Source organism: Lineus longissimus, chromosome 6 (assembly GCF_910592395.1).
Source record: "Lineus longissimus chromosome 6, tnLinLong1.2, whole genome shotgun sequence".
Taxonomy (NCBI): domain Eukaryota; kingdom Metazoa; phylum Nemertea; class Pilidiophora; order Heteronemertea; family Lineidae; genus Lineus; species Lineus longissimus.
In genome coordinates this window covers 2,067,368-2,085,347 of record NC_088313.1, presented here as the reverse complement: position 1 = coordinate 2,085,347, position 17,980 = coordinate 2,067,368, and the positions used below count along the sequence as shown (strand labels likewise).

The following is a 17,980-nucleotide window of genomic DNA, read 5'->3' as shown; positions in this document are numbered from 1 at the left end:
AATAGAGCCCTGACCTTCAAGACATTTGGCCTACCTTCATTTTTTCAGATTGAAGCCGGAGATTTTCTCCTTTCACACATTTCAAGGCATCCATAAGAGACTCAATCTGAAAGCATATACATTGTAGTTTATTTACCATTTATTCAACTGTGAAATTTCATGACTACGTCTCAAGAAGAGTTCAAATCCATCAAGAAATATATTCTGTCGTAAAAGTGTACAGAGGACTTTTACAGCCAAGATCAAGTCCTGTACATACGTTGCAACGAAAACTGGTGTAACGTAACTAATGGTCGCAACCTGGACTTTGTAGTGAGTGTCTTCTGTAATTGTCATGGCTTACCTGTTGTAGAAGCATTGGTGAATCTCTCACAGCAACCGGGTATGACCCTGGGATGGGACTCGATGGTGAACCTACAATGCAGAGAAAATAACAATCAGTGTTGCATGAAAACGGTTTGCTATTCAGGTTAGGGTTATAATACTGACTGCCTCATTTTACCATAGTAATCTCTTTTTTTGCTTTAAGCGGCTTTTTGATCTAAACTCTTGACTTCTTTTCCTGGTTACAAACAAGAAATCATATCTACCTTGTCCAGTGACCGCTCCAGATATGCCCGTCAGCCCCGATTGCCTCTGCAGCCCCTCCAGGAGATTTTTCTTCGAGAGGTTCTTGAGGCGGTCCTTTAAGTCTGATTTCTCGTGTTCTAAGGTGTCGATGTCAGACTGGAGGGCATCCATGGTCTCCTCAAACTCCCTGGAAACAGTGAAAATATCAGGTTTACATATGTTTTTCGGAAGAAAATAATACGATATTACTATGTTTACCAGTTCCAGATTGAATTTGATAATTCCTTTCCTTTCTTTTCCTGTCTTTGTGACAGAATCACACACAGCATTTCGGTCAATTGGCCAATGATTTAGCCCCAAGACTGTTATCATTATGAGACTTATGGAGCCCAAAACTTGGTGGGCAATCTTTTTCAAGCTCCACTCTCTTGTTAACTGTATTACAGGTCTGAGTTATTTTTCATACTTTGGGGAATTCTGCAGGTCGTGAAAAACACAAAATTAAAATGCAGGGGAAAGTTCCTGGTATCAGGGATGACCTACTTCTCTTTCCTCTTGAGTTGTTGAATGGTCTCATCTAGCCGTCTCTGTATCTTATCGACTCTCTCGTCCCCGTCTTTGGTCGAGTTCTCCAGCTTCTTCTCGATCAGACCAAGGCGCAGCTGCTGCTCACTCATCTCTTCTTGCTGAAGACAGACACAACAGTCATATATTTATGATAAGAATGGCAGTGGCGGAGAAGAGTGCATACTTTAACCCTTTCCTTCCAAGACCTCTCAAACATGAGTCCAAATCTCTACCACAGCCCCTCCCAGTCTACACAATTGTATGCAAAGGTATACAATGGATTAATGAAACACTACGTCTACTCCTCGAGGGCTGAAATAGGAGCCTTTCTGACTGTTGTACCTTTTGAAGTTGAATAATGACAAGGTCAGGCTAGGCACCACTTAAAAGTGCAAGAGCACCATCCCACTGTATTCCCTTGACATGCATTCTGGGCTTTTAGCAAAATGAGGTACGGGAAGGGTTAGGCCTGCTTGAAAATACAGAATGTATTTCACTTGCAAATGAAAAAGGATTTTGTTTTCTATCAGAAAGAGTGCACTTTTACCTTCATTTTCAACTGTTTCCTCAGCTCTTTCAGGTCCTCATCTTTAGCTTCAAACTTGTACTTGATGTTCTCCGCCTCGGAGATCTCATTCTTGACAAGATGAGCTCGGGCAACGACCGGTTGGACAACCTGAAGAATGGGCAAATGGTCACAAATACACATTTTGGGGTGACAGATTCTTACTGACGAAAACAGCTACATTGCATTGTGAACCTGTTGTGTCACATTGTCAACCTGTTGTGTCACATTGTCAACCTGTTGTGTCACATTGTCAACCTGTTGTGTCACATTGTCAACCTGTTGTGTCACATTGTCAACCTGTTGTGTCACATTGTCAACCTGTTGTGTCACATTGTCAACTGCTGAGGAAGCGCTAGCCCAGTGTCGTTGTCAACGATGTGCAAAATGTCATCTATTGCTGTGATGATGTCATCTGCACGCCATCTATAACAAGAAAACAAAACTGATAACCCAAACTTAGAATGAAACCATTCCACTTTTTCTCACCTTTTTCTCGCGTGTCCCGTCAAAATCGTACTCGCCATTTTCCATGGCATTCGCAAGGTCCTGCATCACATCTAACGCCATCTTGAATGAGTTCATGAGGTCCTTGTATGGGCCCTTCGACTCCCTCTCATACACGTCACTAGTGGCCTGGATGCACGCCTCCTCCATAACGTTGGCCGAGAGACCCTCATTATCTGAAAATATTTGGAAAGGAATAGTAAATATACATGTGCAGGGTAATGAGGTGATGGCGAACAGAGTACAGTCCACGTCACAAATGACATCTGTCTTGCTCCGCGTCAGCGATGTGCGAGTTGCGCGCCAATGACGCAAGACGCGATTTACAGGATGTCATTTGTGATTAGGACTGCATATTCAACATACTGGATGCACTGATTTGTGATACTTTCCTTAAAAGATCCTGATTCAAGGGAAACAGGAAAACCCTTAAAACGATCAATGTTTAGAAATGAACACACACAAGAGAAGTCGTCAGAGTCAAAATGGAATGTTATCCTTTCCTGACTTTGGCAAATCTGTTTCCAAATGTTTGAAAAATCTATACATAGCCATACAAGCAAAAATATATATAAGTTAGCTTGCCTTATATATTTTTGATACAAGTACATACAAAAACATGCGACAGTATATACCAATATGAGAAAACATTCTTATTTCTATAAAATGTTAGTCGAAGTTTGCCAGGTGACATGAATTGTGATTTAGTATCAATGTGTGACTGGGTACTGAACTATAATGAGAAAGTGTTTAGTATGAAAATTCACATTGAAAACTTCAAGAAATGTAATGAATGGCATAGCATCTTATAACCTAGACTTTCACTTAATTTGGTCTCTTCGATACATTTTCCAATACCTGGTGAAGCTGGCTTCAAATGACAAAATACAAATCTAGCATGAAGTTTCAGCTACCCAGATACAAAGATGGCGTTTGTACAAAACACACATGGTCATGGGGGTTTTAGAAGCAAATCTGACAACCTCCATCATGATACTCTGCCCTCGATATTTCAAACTGATCTCAGGATGGACAGCTTTAGGCAACCAGCCGTCATTGACAACCATTTCAAGGCTCAACACAAATAGCTTCAAAATACTTTACAAAAATATTCAAATTATCAGCGAAAGTCAAGATCACAGTTGATAGTCACAACGCATCTAAATGAAGCATGAACAAGCACAGGCAATGCAGTAATGTCCTATCAGACCAGGTTTACATATGAATGATTCATGTCAAATGACATTGTGAATCTTATGTAGCCCGTTCTAAGGAAATGTTCTCATGACTTCGTGCACTCTACGCTAACCCAGCCTAAGACGTAACTGGCGTGATGCACTTAGCAATCGTGCATGTCCACGGATCTTGCCTGCAGACGCATTTTCTCATGATTTCTCATTCGGCAGCAGTTCTATACTCTCCATATTCATGCAAAAATCTCAGGTTAAATGTGGATTCTCTTGAAATAAGTCACCCTGATTGAAAATGTGTGTAGCTGAATAATGATATTGAGTTCTTATATGGCGCTTTTCCATGTTTCCCTGTTCAAAGCGCTTTTGGGATATCATACCCTGGTCTCCACAGAAATCAATCAGGGGTTTCAAGGAGCAACCAGAAGGCGCTCACTTGAACTCAACCAGGCATTGACTCAGCCAGGAGTTGAACCCACGACCTCTTGAACATGAGGCCGACTCCCTTCCACTGCGCTATTCTGCCCTTGCTTCCATTTGTAATTCTCACAACAACCCCTATTTAACAAAACGCCTATGATATCTGGTGTAACTAGGATAGGATGCATTGCTGGGGCTGCTTGAATGACGATGGACATGATGAATTAGACGAAGCATGACTTGTGCGTGATTATGATTGGCTCATTCATGCTATTCAAATCAAATAATCATTGGGAGGGCAATGTCAACTTTGAATCAAATAATCTTTCGGAGGGCAACGTCAACTTCCAGGCTCTCAACAACTGACAATTTGAATTTGCCAGTTATCAAAAAGTGACATTTTGGAAGAAGAATTCTTGATTTGACCATTTTGGGAAGAGAGGCATGACGAATTCTTGATGATCCCCACCACTCCCCAAATTTAACAAAGTCATCTGTCTGCAGACGTAAATAATTCATCATTGTCCATCTGACACCAAGAACCCAACTCTTAATCTAAAAAAAAACATTCAAGAAATAACGGTGAAAATGATTGAATATTTTACCGCCTTCCTCTGCTTCTGACTTGCTTTGCGGCACTGGAGACCAAGCAAAACCAAAATATACAAAATAAGTACGAAAACTGGAAAAGGGTTAAATCACTCTAAGGCCAAACTGTGGTTCAGAGATGTTTCTTGATCATGTTCAGAATCTTACTTGAAGATTTAAAGAGTTTTATTCAGGGCCTACCAGAAGGTCATTGTTTATTTGATAGACTCTGAGAAGGCCTTTTCCATATTTGAAGGTATGTGTACTAAAATAATTAGATTTGGTGATTTTGATGAAAAAATATGATGATCCTTTCCATCTGAACCACAGCTTTTTTGCCTTACTTTGCTAGCTAGCCAAGTGCCTTGTTGAAGGCCTATTAAAGCAAAGGCCAAATTTGAAAGGAGGGGAAAAGCAGCAAGAAATCTGAAAAAAATCTGACTGCAGTATTTGAAAGCAAATTTGAGGAATACACTGAAATCCTCAAAATAATCATAATGAGTCATCTCTGTAATTCAAAAATCCATCACCAGAAAGAAATATAACTTCAACAGATTCAGAGTCAAGTCAACTGATGACAGTATTTTTGGCGTGTATTTACGTTTCCCAAAATGCCATCTTCGGGGATGTGTAGTTTGCCTTATCTCTGTAAACAAGTTGGCAGGTAAGGGATTTATTATCACAGGTACAGCAAAAGAACAAATGGGGTTGGAGTTTGAGATGACACATCACCAAAATTAAGTTAGATAGCTGGGAGGGTTCACTCATGCAAATTGAGGGGGTGTAGGTACTTCATGGATGGTCCCTAGGTACCAAAGCCGATTAAGCTTATGGACTTTTGAAGAATGCTGTTATTGGGTATATAGCCATGAAATGCTTGTGGTTAATCAGCAGAAATGAAATCAACAGGAGTTTAGCATCGGAAGGAAATGAGATGGATCACAAAGTTTTTACAATATCAAGGCCTGCTTACGAAAATCTGAAGACTTTTACACTAACTCGCAAACAACAGATTCACACACGATAACACCCCACAATTGATCACACAATAGGTATTAAGTAATATACCAACTATCAACAGCTTACCTTGTAATGTTACAGCCTTCTGCATGGCAAGGAGTCCGACCCCCTTTAGTGACTTCACAACGCGATTGATCTCCTTTCGAGCATCTTGAATGCGAGCTTGAACCTTAAAGATCGGATAGCGATGATACAGGAAAGAAAAGCACAACAATCAAAGCCATCAGGCACATAATAGGACTCTTTGCAGAAAGAAAAGACATTTTATTCTTCTTTAGCTGATATCTAGTGTGCGTGGTTCTAAGAGACAAGTCTAAATAAAATATTATCTCCTATTCCTCCAGGTTAATTCTATTAGACACTTTACAAACCAAGGGTCTTCAATTACCAGCAAATATTTACGAAGAAAACATGATTTATCATCAAGTCAAGAACTGAGTGTTTTCCAACATTCATACCTCCTTTCCAAAGGAGAGTGGTGACGTCTGCCCACTCTTCTGCGATGGGATACGACGCTTAACCTTCCTCGCATTCAGCCTGATATCGCTATTGATCTTCTCCAAATCGCGGAACAGAATCGAAATGTCGCTGGTTTCCTGTCCTGACGACAGGAGAATCTTCATCCGCATCAAATCCACATGGACAGCATCACACGCTGCAGACGTCGTCTTGACAAGGTCGTTCATCATGGAGGTGCAGTCGACTTTCTCGTGGGAGAGGTGGACGCTGTACAGATGCTAGATAAGCGAAAAATAATGTCATGTTTACTTTGAGATAGTGGTAATATTGACCCACGTCTGATTGAAAAAATATAGGATATCCTCACAAATGACTTAACGTAAAGGTAGAAAATGAAGGCGATCCTGATAAATCACAGGGACTCCCTGCATGGCACTGATGAACATGTTGCAAGTTCACCGTGGCCAGAAAATTTTGTCACACTTTCTTTCCAATTCTACTAATCTGTATCAATCTTGACAGGACTATCCCACTTAGTCTTGAATGCAATAGTGAACTGGTCCATAGTCCATATATAAAAATATTCATCTTCACTGGTTGGACCATAGTGTAAACAATCAAAACAAACACAGATATGGCATATATACAGTAGAACCTCTCTATTAAGGATACCCTTGGGACTGACATATGCTCTCCTTATTAGAGAGGTGTCCTGACTACAGAGGTCAATATGAAAGAAAACAACAGGTGTGGGACCAAAACCAGTGTCCTCATTAGAGGAGGGTGTCCTTAAAAGAGAGGGGTCTGCTAAAAGAGGTTCCACTCTACATGCACTGGACTTTTTTGGTCTTTTTTCTTTCTTTCATATCATTTTACCTTGAAATAAGCAATGGACTTCTCCAAGTTGTCCAGATTCAGATTCTCATCGAGCTGATCCTTCCTCAGCAGGTCGATTAACATATCAAGGGTCTTCTCGTGTACGGCCAGCTCTGGTAGGAGGGTCCCGATCTTGAGGAACTGCTCTGAGGTGCAGGAGGACAAAGCCCTGAAGCGACAAGTCAAACAAAAATGAATAGAATGAAAGATACTGTCTCATCATATCACTAATGCCTACTATTTCACCGGCGGCAAATAATGCCTCAAGAGTGGCATAATCGCAAGGAGTTTAACCCTTTAACTGCGATGAGCACCTATGCGTTATTCATTGAGTTTCATTGAAAAGATCGTCTGCTCCTCAGTTTTCCCGCCTACTGATAGATGGCGTGCAGGTAGTATAATTATCGTTTCTATGACGGTTTTGAGGAATCTAACTCTTCTCTGTTTCAAGCCACAGCCTTTTAAAAACAGGTTATCGGAAAAATGCAGCTGTTAAAGGGGTAATTTAACTGACGTAGCTGACATACCTTTCATACTGGTGCAGAGTGCTCTGCATGATGCTGAGGGAGTGAATCAGGTTGTTGGAAAAGCTGAACTGCTCTGCTTTGTTACTCTTCAGCACATCATCAGGGGTGATGGTTTCGGGTACACTGAACTGGAAAGGATGCAGACAGCGATAAATACTTCTCATGTTTATCAGTGGCATACCGGTAATCAGTTGCTTCAAGGGACAACTTTGGCATGAGACATGTTGGTTTTTCAGACAAAAATGGCTTCCAGCAGGACAGTGATTTAACAGGATATTGAAAATCATCGAATTGCAATAGATAATGCACTAGGATCGGGTGTAACCTTAGGCCTGTCTGACATTTACAAGTCATGTCCAAAACTACCTCAACTCGCTGAGTCAACTCTTTAACTTTCTGGAGTATCAAAGAACAGGGATCTAAATACGACCCGTTTTGGCAGCAAGCAGTCACTTGAGCTGCCCTGTCGATCGAGAAGTCAATGTTCTGTCACAGTGTAACTCACTGAATCATTAACTTGAACCGCCATTCTACCTAAAGAGCCACCTATTGGCCACGCGATGCTCTACAGTTCCTGGAAACCACGCCCCCTAAAAGCCTCAGCCAATAGGAATCAATGTAGATATCAACAAAGCACATCACGACACGAGGTCGCTGACGGCGTATGTTAAGACGTAGCATAGCGCAAACCAGAATCTCTGTTAAATTTTATATAAAACCTGGTTGACCTTTTGATTCTGTATCTCTTTGAAAAAGTGTCAAATACACGAAACGTCGAGAATACGTAGATCGTTGCTTGTGTTTTATTCACTATGAAATGTTCTGTCACAGTATCACTGCCCAATATATTATAGAATTATGAACGTATAGTTGGCATCTAAACCCACCTTTTCCCTGGCTTGATTAGCAAGTAACTCAGCCTTACAGACAAGACGTGGGATGAGGAGCAGGGTCATCACAGCATCACAGTCACCTCCACGCCTCATGAAGGAGTCCGGCATGAATGAAGACAAGATCTTGACATGTTGGTTTGCTTGCTGGACATCGAGTTTACGAAGTTCCATGTCGATTGCCTGAAAAGATTTTTGAGAATTAGAGGTGGATCCAGCACTTGGTTACAAGGAGAACACTTATGTGGTCGATCTGCATTAGAATTTGACATAAAAAGATTTTACGGAAATTAAAAAAGTTTTAGGAATGATAGAGTGTTCATGCTAGTGTCAACCGATACTAAATCTGTCTCCGATACTATTCATTGTATATTCTTCTTGTGATAAGAGTCTGAAAATGTTTTGAAGTTTCTGACACAGCGAGTGGTATATATTTAGTCATACAAGCAGCACCATACCTTGGCAGACGCTTTGGTTTCAGCAAACTTGGCTTTGAAGTCAAACATCTCAACAGTGGGCGTCTCGAGTTTAGGTGCTCCTTCTGTAACGGTCTGGGTACGCAGCAAGCGATTGTCTTCCTACAATAGATCAGAAGCATTTATAGTAGAAAAGCATTCTGTTGTCCGATACTCAAGGCATATTCTATCTGTTTGAAGCTCAATACATGATGTAACGTCGTGTACCTAGTCATGAGCTGCTACCTAACAACGACAGCCGATGATTTTTACGGGGAAAGCGAACTCTTCATTTGAGTTTTGTGATCATTTCTTGTTTATCTTTTTCTCACCTGCAACTTAGCCACCAATTCCCTAAACTTGGATATGGTGTTCTCGTAGTCAGCAATATGCTCCTGTGCTGCCTCCAGATGTCGCTGAGCCTGCAATAATAAAACGTCAAAAAGTAGTTTCATTCGTAACACTTACATGTAGCAGTAGAACTCATAATGGGTAATTTTCGACACGTGTCTTTATCGAGATGAATTTGTTTACAATATACCGGAATTCAATATTATCGAGAAAATTTGCAACTCATGTGGCTTCAGGTTTTTCTCTTTCAACAAACAAGTATTTCACAACACCAATCTTGAGTCTGAATATTTTAAGCATGAGCTGCTCAAAGGGACAGTAGTATGTTTTTTCTTCTCGATGATTCAGAAAGTTTATTTCCCTACCTCTGCAACACGTCCATTAGCAAGGTCAATCTGTTCACGGAGTTCCAGCTCATTTTCTCGCGTACTTTCCTGGAGTTCTTCATTCATGTCACAAAGTGCCTCCTGAAAATGTAAATAATAAAAACGTCACCATTTTCTTCCCACTTTCTAGCACTACTCGCATCTCCAAAGGTAAACGTGTACAACAGCTCGTAAGATGACATTGAGGGCAACTGTGTCAATGATGGATGTGCGCAGAGTAGAAATATGCCAGAACATCTCAGCCGACTCTGGCAAAAACAAAAAGGAGAAATTAAAGAAAATCTTTTTTAATTCAATTTTCAGTCTTTCGGAGGTTGGTGGATCCGAGAAATGGAAAAAAAAAATTTTTAATTTTTTTTCTTCAATATTCGAAAATACAACATCGGCGGATATAAAAAAGGCTGGCCTAACCACGTATTTGTCTTAGGCAAACTGATACCTTTCGGTGCATGATACCAGCCCTGATATGATACAAATGGTTTGCTATTTGATAAAATCAGTGTCTTACCAAATCGGATTTCTCTTCATCTAGTTCCTGCATACGCTCTTCCAACATTAGGTTCTTGTCAGTCAGCTGTTCGACCATCTCTTCAGCGCCTAGCGCAGCATCAACCTAAATCAACAGAATGAAACATCAATATCAAACACAGATGCTAAACGCCATCCCTGGGGGACACGGCAGTATACAGGACAGAGACTTATGGAAATCTGGAGAATGTCACCACGTCAAGCAAGGTGTTATATTGGTTAGAGTACAAGCCTCCTGAATGAGAGTTTATGGGTTCACTGCCTAGGAGGAATTGTGGATTGAAATTAAACCCTAAGTCTAATTTGAAACACCAAGCTGTCTAGGGTGGCCATTTCAACCTTTGCCAACTGCTTGGGATTTCCACCAGCTCCACCATTGAAGGTTTGGTATCTCAAGGTAGGCCCCTCCGCTCTGGGTTCAATCTTAAACCCTGTGGCAGCAGACGTTACCTACCTGATCCTTGAGCTCCATCATTTGATTCTGAATATCGTTCAGCTCAGCCTGCAGCTTCTCTTTTTCCTTTTGAAGGAAGCCACACTCCACAGTCTGCTTTTCTAACTGTTTCTTCATTTGCTGGGTCTCCTGTTTCTCCTGGTTGGACAAGTCACGCAATCTGGAAGAAGATGAGGTTAACAAGTCATATTCATCTTCTTCTTCATTTGTTCTATGTTTGCATCTTTGTATTTGTGCCACCAACATTGGGCTCCATTTGAGTTTAGTAACCCACTGACTCTGTTTCTGAGCTGGAAAGAGGAGTCACTCACATGCTAGAGCTGACTTGGGTCTTTTTGTAGGGGTGGCATCATTCCTACATGTAGGCTATATACTACCCCAGGCTAGGGCCTAGGAGGAATTTCCCTTCAGCTTAGATGGTCAAGTGACTGCCCAGTAATCCAGAGGTCACGGTTCAAACCCAGGTGGACCTTGGTGTTTTTCATTTGGGTCTTGTTGGGGAAAAAGTACAAGAAATCTTCCTTTAGCATCCCAAGCACTTTGATTCGTAATCAAAGTAAATTGCTCCGCTTGTCTGAAATCTTAACCACTAAACCATGCTGCCAATTTAGCTCTGGAGCTAAAAGAGCAGTAGCTCTATCTATTAAGTCCAATGGCACAGTGCAGATAATGTACACCAACATTCACAACAATGTACAGCAGAACTGAACTCACTTGACCAAAGCTTCCTTGAGCCTCTCATTCTGTTGTTCAAGTTGCTTGACGGTGAAGTTAACCGCAGTTCCTTCAGTTCCCGACTCAGATATTTCACCCCTCAGGATTTCGAGATCCAGTACCAGTTCCTCGTTGCGCTCCTTCAGGCTTTCAAGCTCTGACTGAAGACTCTCGCACTGAAGAATTATATCATATGGTCATAAGATTAAGTCGTAAGTTTCAAATATAAACTATACTTTATACTATTGTCCGGAATGGTCTTAAGCAGAGCAGGCTGCAAACTTGGTATACTATGATGCAAAAAAACAGAAAGCTGAAAACAGGAAAAGTCAAGCAAGCATAATGGTCATAATCAACCAGCAGATTTATGAATTTCAACTTTAAAAGCATTGATAAGCATGTGCTTTTCCTACCAACCACATGTGTATGCTTCAGAACCTATAGGGACTGTCGACCTATTCCTCTGCTATCACCTTACCTACCTCCACTGTCTCTGCCAGGTCTGATGCATCATCCCTGTAATACCCTCCCACCCTACCCCTGACTGGTCACTTCTCTGTCCCATCACATGCGGATTCTTCCTACCTTCTCTTAGCCATTTCAGAGTGGTTATCTCGATGTAACCAATGCCCCCCCCCCCTCCATCCCTTCCTCGATCACATGGAGACACTGCCTACCTTTTCCTCAGCCATTTCCTTATCTAGAGTAGCTATCTCGACAGTCTCGGCCAGGTCTGACATCTCATCCTTATAACGTTCAAAAGCTTCCAAGTTCTCTCGATTTTCCTGAAAGAATATTCCAATTATGCCTGATTTTCAATAAAAACATGCCGAGACAATGAAGCCATTTCCTCCCCCTCGAGAAATGATCAGTAAAAAGTCTGTTTGAATTTTACCAGCTTAGCTGTGAAAGATCAGCCTCAGTTCAGTCTAGCCACATCCCAAGGTCTCAAGCAGGTTATATATTTTCACTTCATATTGTTTGACAAGTTTTAAAGGCAGAGTTAGAGCTCCCACTTGCCTAGCCCCACTAAAATTAACCTGAAATTTAATCTGCTGTCACTTGGCTAAAATATTCAACGTGTTTGCAATTGGGATGGGCCCAAGTTGGGGATATTTGCATGAAAAGCATTGACTTCGCTGAAAATTTTCAAAATGTAGCACAGACCCTGCAAGGCTTGATCAGCCTGACCTCATAATTTTTTGCTCTGTGACCTAAATTGCTGAAAACAGCGATCTGATCCTGCTTACATTCTTGGCAGTTTGCATTTGACGTTGTAAATCTCCGTGCGTCTCCTGCATTTTCGATTTGAACTCTTGCAACTGAAATCAACAAGAAAATGTGTGTAAATCATCTGGACACTGGTACTGGAACCAAGAGGGAGTCATAAATACTGATGACCAAGTAATATTTGTGACTGTTTTATTTTAGCGCTTTAGAAAGCAAACATGAACATTTAAATTGTGAAAATGTCAACTCTAATCTTTAGCAGCAAACGCCGAATTTAAGTCTACCACCAAATGAAAAAAGACCAATTCACCAACTTTTAACTTTGAGAACATTTCTCATTTACATCTTTTGTGTTCCCAAACCTATCTCCTCACACAGTAAATAGTTTCATGACAACCATTACATAGTCTACTGGTAGCTATCCTGTCCACTTCACTAACCTGCTGTAGTTGAATTTTCGACTTTTCATACTCCTTCAATTTGACCTTGTCCTCCTGACGCTTGACCTTGATGGTTTCCAACTTCTCCTCAAGGTCACGTATCTCTGATCTCAGGTTGTCGATTTCTTGCTGTTGTTGTATGGTTAGCAACTTGTCCTCCATGGAGGAGTGCATCGCAGTTATATCAGCCGCGACCGTCTGAAATTGACAGGAAGACGGTTGCAGTTTTTGGTATGAATTTGCGACCTGGGGTATGTCTCGTTTCAGTATTCAACTGGCCCCAAATATTCCAACTTATAACCTGGGGGCTTTACACACTTGATTAAAACCTCCAACTTTATGTTTTAGAAGCTATCTCCTGATGAGATTGATAATTCTGACCCTTATAAAGGACAATGTTGTTATCTCAGGGCAGTTTAAACATCCCACAACTGCAATATGGACCGGATGCCAAATATAATGGCATGTAAAACCTCAAATTCGTTTCTCAACAGTCGATCAGTTGACAACAGAATCCATAGGAGGGGAGGGCTTAATGATTATTGAATGGCTCTCCAAATCATGCCGAAGTTAGAGCAAGTTTTATATAATGATAGGTCAGTCATCTTATTACTGATTAAGTGTCATGTTCATGCTGACTTTTGAGAAGCTTTGGACTCGAAGGTGTTTTCTCTTACAATGTACAACTAAACATGACCACCAATTGGGTTAATACTGTCATATTTTAAGATCAAGAGTTCCAATTAATTCCTGTTATAAACATGAAGAAGGCCATGAGACCATAATCGGAACCCCAAACCTACCTCCCAATCCTAAATGTTATATTTTCTAACGAAACAACCATTGCTAAGTTAAAATTTTAAACTTTTAAACTGCGCCCTACCACAAAACCAAATGATAATCATTTATTTGACGAGATTATTTAGAAATTCGAGGTGTTACAAACCCTTAAATATGAGTGTAGGATTATCAAAACCATGCATTTTTTATCAGTACAAACCTTGGACCTAGTGTGGGAAAATTTTAATCTTGACTGGAAGAAAAAAGGTTTGTCTAACGCATAAATGTCAAGTTTTAAAACTTTTTGAAAGGAATATGATTCGGTTCACTCACAATATTCTTAAGAGCAGGCCGCAAGATTTTTAGCATACTTTTTTTAGTACCAGTGGTCACCATTAGATGGAAGCACTCTTGTGTTGGTGCACCATTCATTTTTGTTTGCCACTCAATGTCTGGTAGTCACGACAGTGTTCATAAAAGGTATTCAAGGACACACACACTGCACAGGCAAACAGTCCTAAATTTTCCGGCATTTTCAAAATTCCATCACAAATTTCTTTCCACTGGTCTCACCTGCGATAACCTTTTTTCCGGTTTGGGAATTTCATGCTGGGAGATCCTCTTCTCGGGTTTCTCGCTTTTAGGCGTGACCGCAGGGGGAGTCGGTAGTTTCGATACAACCGGTAAATCCTTCTCAGACACCTTGTCTTCTTTTTCGCCAGCAAGGGAACTCTCACTGACTGCAGGGCTGACATCTTTGCTGCCAACACTCCTGGGGGTTGCCAATCCAGCAATATTCTCAGTACCTGAAGAGGAGTAATGGGTATTTTAGATGCACGTGACTGCAGGATAATACCAAAAAAGGCCCCGGTATGGAATGGTTCGAATGGCCCGGTAGTCAAGAGGTTAAGATAGAATTTACTTTAATTTATTAGGAGTCCATCATAAACTACTCATACTTTTCAAGGATGTGACAATCAAGTTAAAGTGAGTTGACAAAGGTCACAGGCAATGTATACAAATCAGGTATTGAACCCACAATGTTCAGATTATGAGCCCAACACCCTAATCACGACACTTCTAACAGAATAATTGATCAACTCTCCTCAATTTAAGAAAGATCATTTGAGTTTCTCCGGCGGCATTTTACTCAACATAAGACCTTGACTTGCACAGAATGTTAAACAGAGTCCACCTAATCAAAACTGACACAAAAATATTGATTTCTAGACTGACCTCACTTAGAGCTAATTCACGAAAATCCTTTCCTACACAAAAACACTCCCAGTGGACCGAGTGCCCTTCCAACCTTCTTAATGAACATCCAAGAAGGTATCAGAATCAATTAATTAAACCAAATTCTTAATTCCAATACTTAATTGATTAGAACTGACTTTGACACAAACTGATTATCGGAGAAATTATTGCAATTATAGCCATAGGAACTTTGATCGAGGCATACCTGGTGCTTGCGGCCCGAAGTGAGGCCAGTTCCGTTTTTAAAGTGGTTGGTCAGAGGGTGGGTACAGATCACAAACCCATTTCCCATGTCAATGTTGCTGTATTAGGAGAAATTTCCAGGGTCAGAATGTGGGCAACAGGGGTAGAGCATGAGATGAATTGATTTGAAGCCAAGCTTCCTTGAGGATTGTCATGAGTTCAGTAACTTAGATTATGCTGTCCTGTCCATTTTGACAAAGAAGGCTCAGAGATCAAAAAGTTTATTTAAAGAGCAACGGACCCCTTGGATTGGACATATTTGGTCTGATGATCCTGCCTCAATACATGGATGACTTCCACAGCCAAGTAGGAGGAAACCTACGTTGGATTGACAATGGTGCCCTCTGTTTTGCATGAGATCTCCACCAGAGAATATGCCAGTCTCAGAACTGCATTACCTCAGATGCACCCTGATAACCCACATGATATTCTCAGGTCAACATTTGAAAAGACAAAATCATTTTTCTATCAATCACAAGAAGACCAATGCTTTTACTGAAGAACTTGGCATAATCGGTTGGTCTGATTTTCTGATGTGCCACAATTCTGATGGCTAACTAACAAGTGAACTTGAACTATAAGAGCAAGTCAATGAATCGACCTGACAAATTATGATTAATGTTGATTAATGCTCAGACAACCGTCAAAGAGCCTATTTTGTAAGTCAAACATCACACCGAGTTCAAATTTGTAGTTTCAACCCAGATCATGTTTGCTTTTGGCCAAGGAATCTATATTTTGTTGATTTTCACAGCTTGCTGAACAGAAATCATCAAGCAGAAACAAGAAGTAGACAACTGTTTGTAGAGAATGTTGGATTTTGAAGCAAGTTTGAATAAAGTCAAGCGTGTCCACTTCAGATGTCACCAAGAAAATCAACCCCGCCCCCAACTTTATGCAGTCTATTCCCTGTATAATCCCCATGATTATCTAAAGAGTTGATGCAATTCAAGTCAACAAATAAAACAATTGTCAACTATGGCCAATAGAGATGATTATCTACTTAAAGGATCTCCGGAAAACAAGTCAACCAAAACTAAATCTGTCCTAAGCCATGATCGTCACACCACAGACTTTAAAGTCAATATAAACAGATTTATGAAATACGAAAAGACAATACATCACATACAACTATTAAGTCAATGGTCAAGCCTCCTTGACTTCTCGAGATTAACTTGAGCATGGACCTCACAAAGGCAATATAGGACTTTATAAGCCTATAAAGAGTAAGATTCAATATGCCTGGTGAAAAAAATAAAATCAGCTGAAGTTTGAGTCAACTATTTCAACTTTTTTTTATTTTAAAACAGTTATCTTCTCCCATAACATGACTTTGGAGACAACTTCAAGTGTCAGGCTGTAAGACGTCTTTTCCAAGACGGGCCACCTCAGACCAATGCTTTGTTTCTCTTGTAATAGGATAATGAGACGCAGGCCTGATCAAACACAGGTGCATGCTGGTAGTTCTGATCGACTGTCCCTACTGCGTCAGGTGGCGTAAATTAAAACGGAACATAAAAATTCCATCATCTCGAGTGATTGCCTCTTTTAGCACCACCCGGGTTTATCTCAACTTATCTTTCTTGATAGCTCACTGTTGATGCTTCGGGTTCAAATAAAGCTACTCATCAAATCTATGAATTGGGTGGTAATAATGAATAGTGAAAGGCACCCGTGTGCAAATAACTACTGCTATGAAAACACAAACAGTAAATAGTTAAAGTAGGCCTTGAAAAGAAGAAGTTTTTCTCCATTTCCCAACATAAGTTGGTTGGGGTGAAAGAGTAGACACTAGGAAACTCTCTTCTTTGGTCACTTAAAACATTGTGGACACACTTTCAGAGACATCACAAGAATGCAACTAACAGGGGCCTCTGAGAAGAAAAATGTTGAGTATTTAGACAAATAAGTTTGGCTTTGTTGAGGAAGAAGTCGGTCACCAATAAGTTTGAGTGTCAGAATTTACTCAATTTTGACAATAAGTTGCTAAAAGCATATTTCTGCCAACATAAAGTTCATGTCATTGGGTCAGTGAAACGGAAAGAAGAACCAGTCGAGAAAGTCTAGTTGTTTGCCTTGCGAGATATGAAGTATGCACAATATTTTTCAACCTGCATGCGGCCGATAGAACATCACAGCGAAAAGATGGCAGCAAGATGTTTAATAACTTCAATATTGATTATGAAAGCAAAGACGTTCCATTAAGAATGGAATGACAGCGGGGTAGCACGGGTGATTCTGTTTTGGACTCTTTTAGAAAACACTGTGGAAATAATATCCTGGGACACTCGGCCACCACCTGCGAATTTCATTTTTAGTTGGGACCAGATTAGGGTCATGTCTGGGTAAAAGCATATCCCTCAGTCTATGAAAGCGTCAAAATGATCAGTTGAAATAGCTAAGGTGAGTTAGGCAATTATCGTAGGAGGGTGACCATTTGCTAGTCTTTATTCATATCACCCGATATTACTCATCTGAGGCATGATATTCTCATCGTGATTTCAAAGTTTTTTGCATGAGCTCAAAGATCCAGGCCTGATAGAGTGGCATGAGTGGAGGTGTTTAAAACACAAAATCATTGCAAAGGAATGCTTGTAACCTGCCTTTAACCACGAAAGAACATTCATTCAGTTTGTAGTAGGTAGAGTTACGTACGGATGCTGAGTTGGCGGCAACAGAAAAAGAGATATATTTCAAATTTTACCTTTTCAAATTAGACATTCAGAGGTAAAATGTCTTGTCTTTGTCAAGATTAGAGGAACTACCTAACTACTCATATTTATGCCCAACAGATACGATAATGGTAAAAACGGTACACCAGGTTATACGCTGGCCCACCCTATCGGTGATGTCACAATGACCACGCCAAATAATCCCCTTTAACAACACAAAACACCTCAAGAGGAAGATACAAAAGACCACTCCTATCGATTTTTTTCATTTCCTTTCAAATGTGATCCAGA

General features: G+C 40.5%; 1 protein-coding gene across 5 annotated transcripts in view; it reads right to left on the bottom strand.

Annotated features, from left to right (window-relative positions):
* Positions 1–17,980, bottom strand: part of LOC135489890 (dynactin subunit 1-like) — a 33,226-nt gene that overhangs the window by 2,735 nt on the left and 12,511 nt on the right. For 4 of the 5 annotated variants that reach the window (XM_064775502.1, XM_064775505.1, XM_064775503.1 and 1 more), the window contains 22 exons: positions 14,091–14,323; positions 12,738–12,935; positions 12,318–12,389; positions 11,745–11,852; positions 11,068–11,243; positions 10,354–10,513; positions 9,880–9,984; positions 9,351–9,452; positions 8,967–9,056; positions 8,638–8,757; positions 8,177–8,362; positions 7,290–7,417; positions 6,763–6,931; positions 5,886–6,164; positions 5,494–5,596; positions 4,425–4,457; positions 2,192–2,385; positions 1,685–1,813; positions 1,114–1,256; positions 591–757; positions 344–414; positions 35–106 (listed from right to left, as the gene is read on the bottom strand). In XM_064775502.1, coding sequence (XP_064631572.1) covers positions 35–106; positions 344–414; positions 591–757; positions 1,114–1,256; positions 1,685–1,813; positions 2,192–2,385; positions 4,425–4,457; positions 5,494–5,596; positions 5,886–6,164; positions 6,763–6,931; positions 7,290–7,417; positions 8,177–8,362; positions 8,638–8,757; positions 8,967–9,056; positions 9,351–9,452; positions 9,880–9,984; positions 10,354–10,513; positions 11,068–11,243; positions 11,745–11,852; positions 12,318–12,389; positions 12,738–12,935; positions 14,091–14,323 — 3,038 coding nt within the window. The remainder of the gene's footprint in view (positions 1–34; positions 107–343; positions 415–590; positions 758–1,113; positions 1,257–1,684; positions 1,814–2,191; positions 2,386–4,424; positions 4,458–5,493; positions 5,597–5,885; positions 6,165–6,762; positions 6,932–7,289; positions 7,418–8,176; positions 8,363–8,637; positions 8,758–8,966; positions 9,057–9,350; positions 9,453–9,879; positions 9,985–10,353; positions 10,514–11,067; positions 11,244–11,744; positions 11,853–12,317; positions 12,390–12,737; positions 12,936–14,090; positions 14,324–17,980) is intronic. The other variant, XM_064775504.1, reaches the window with a different exon arrangement.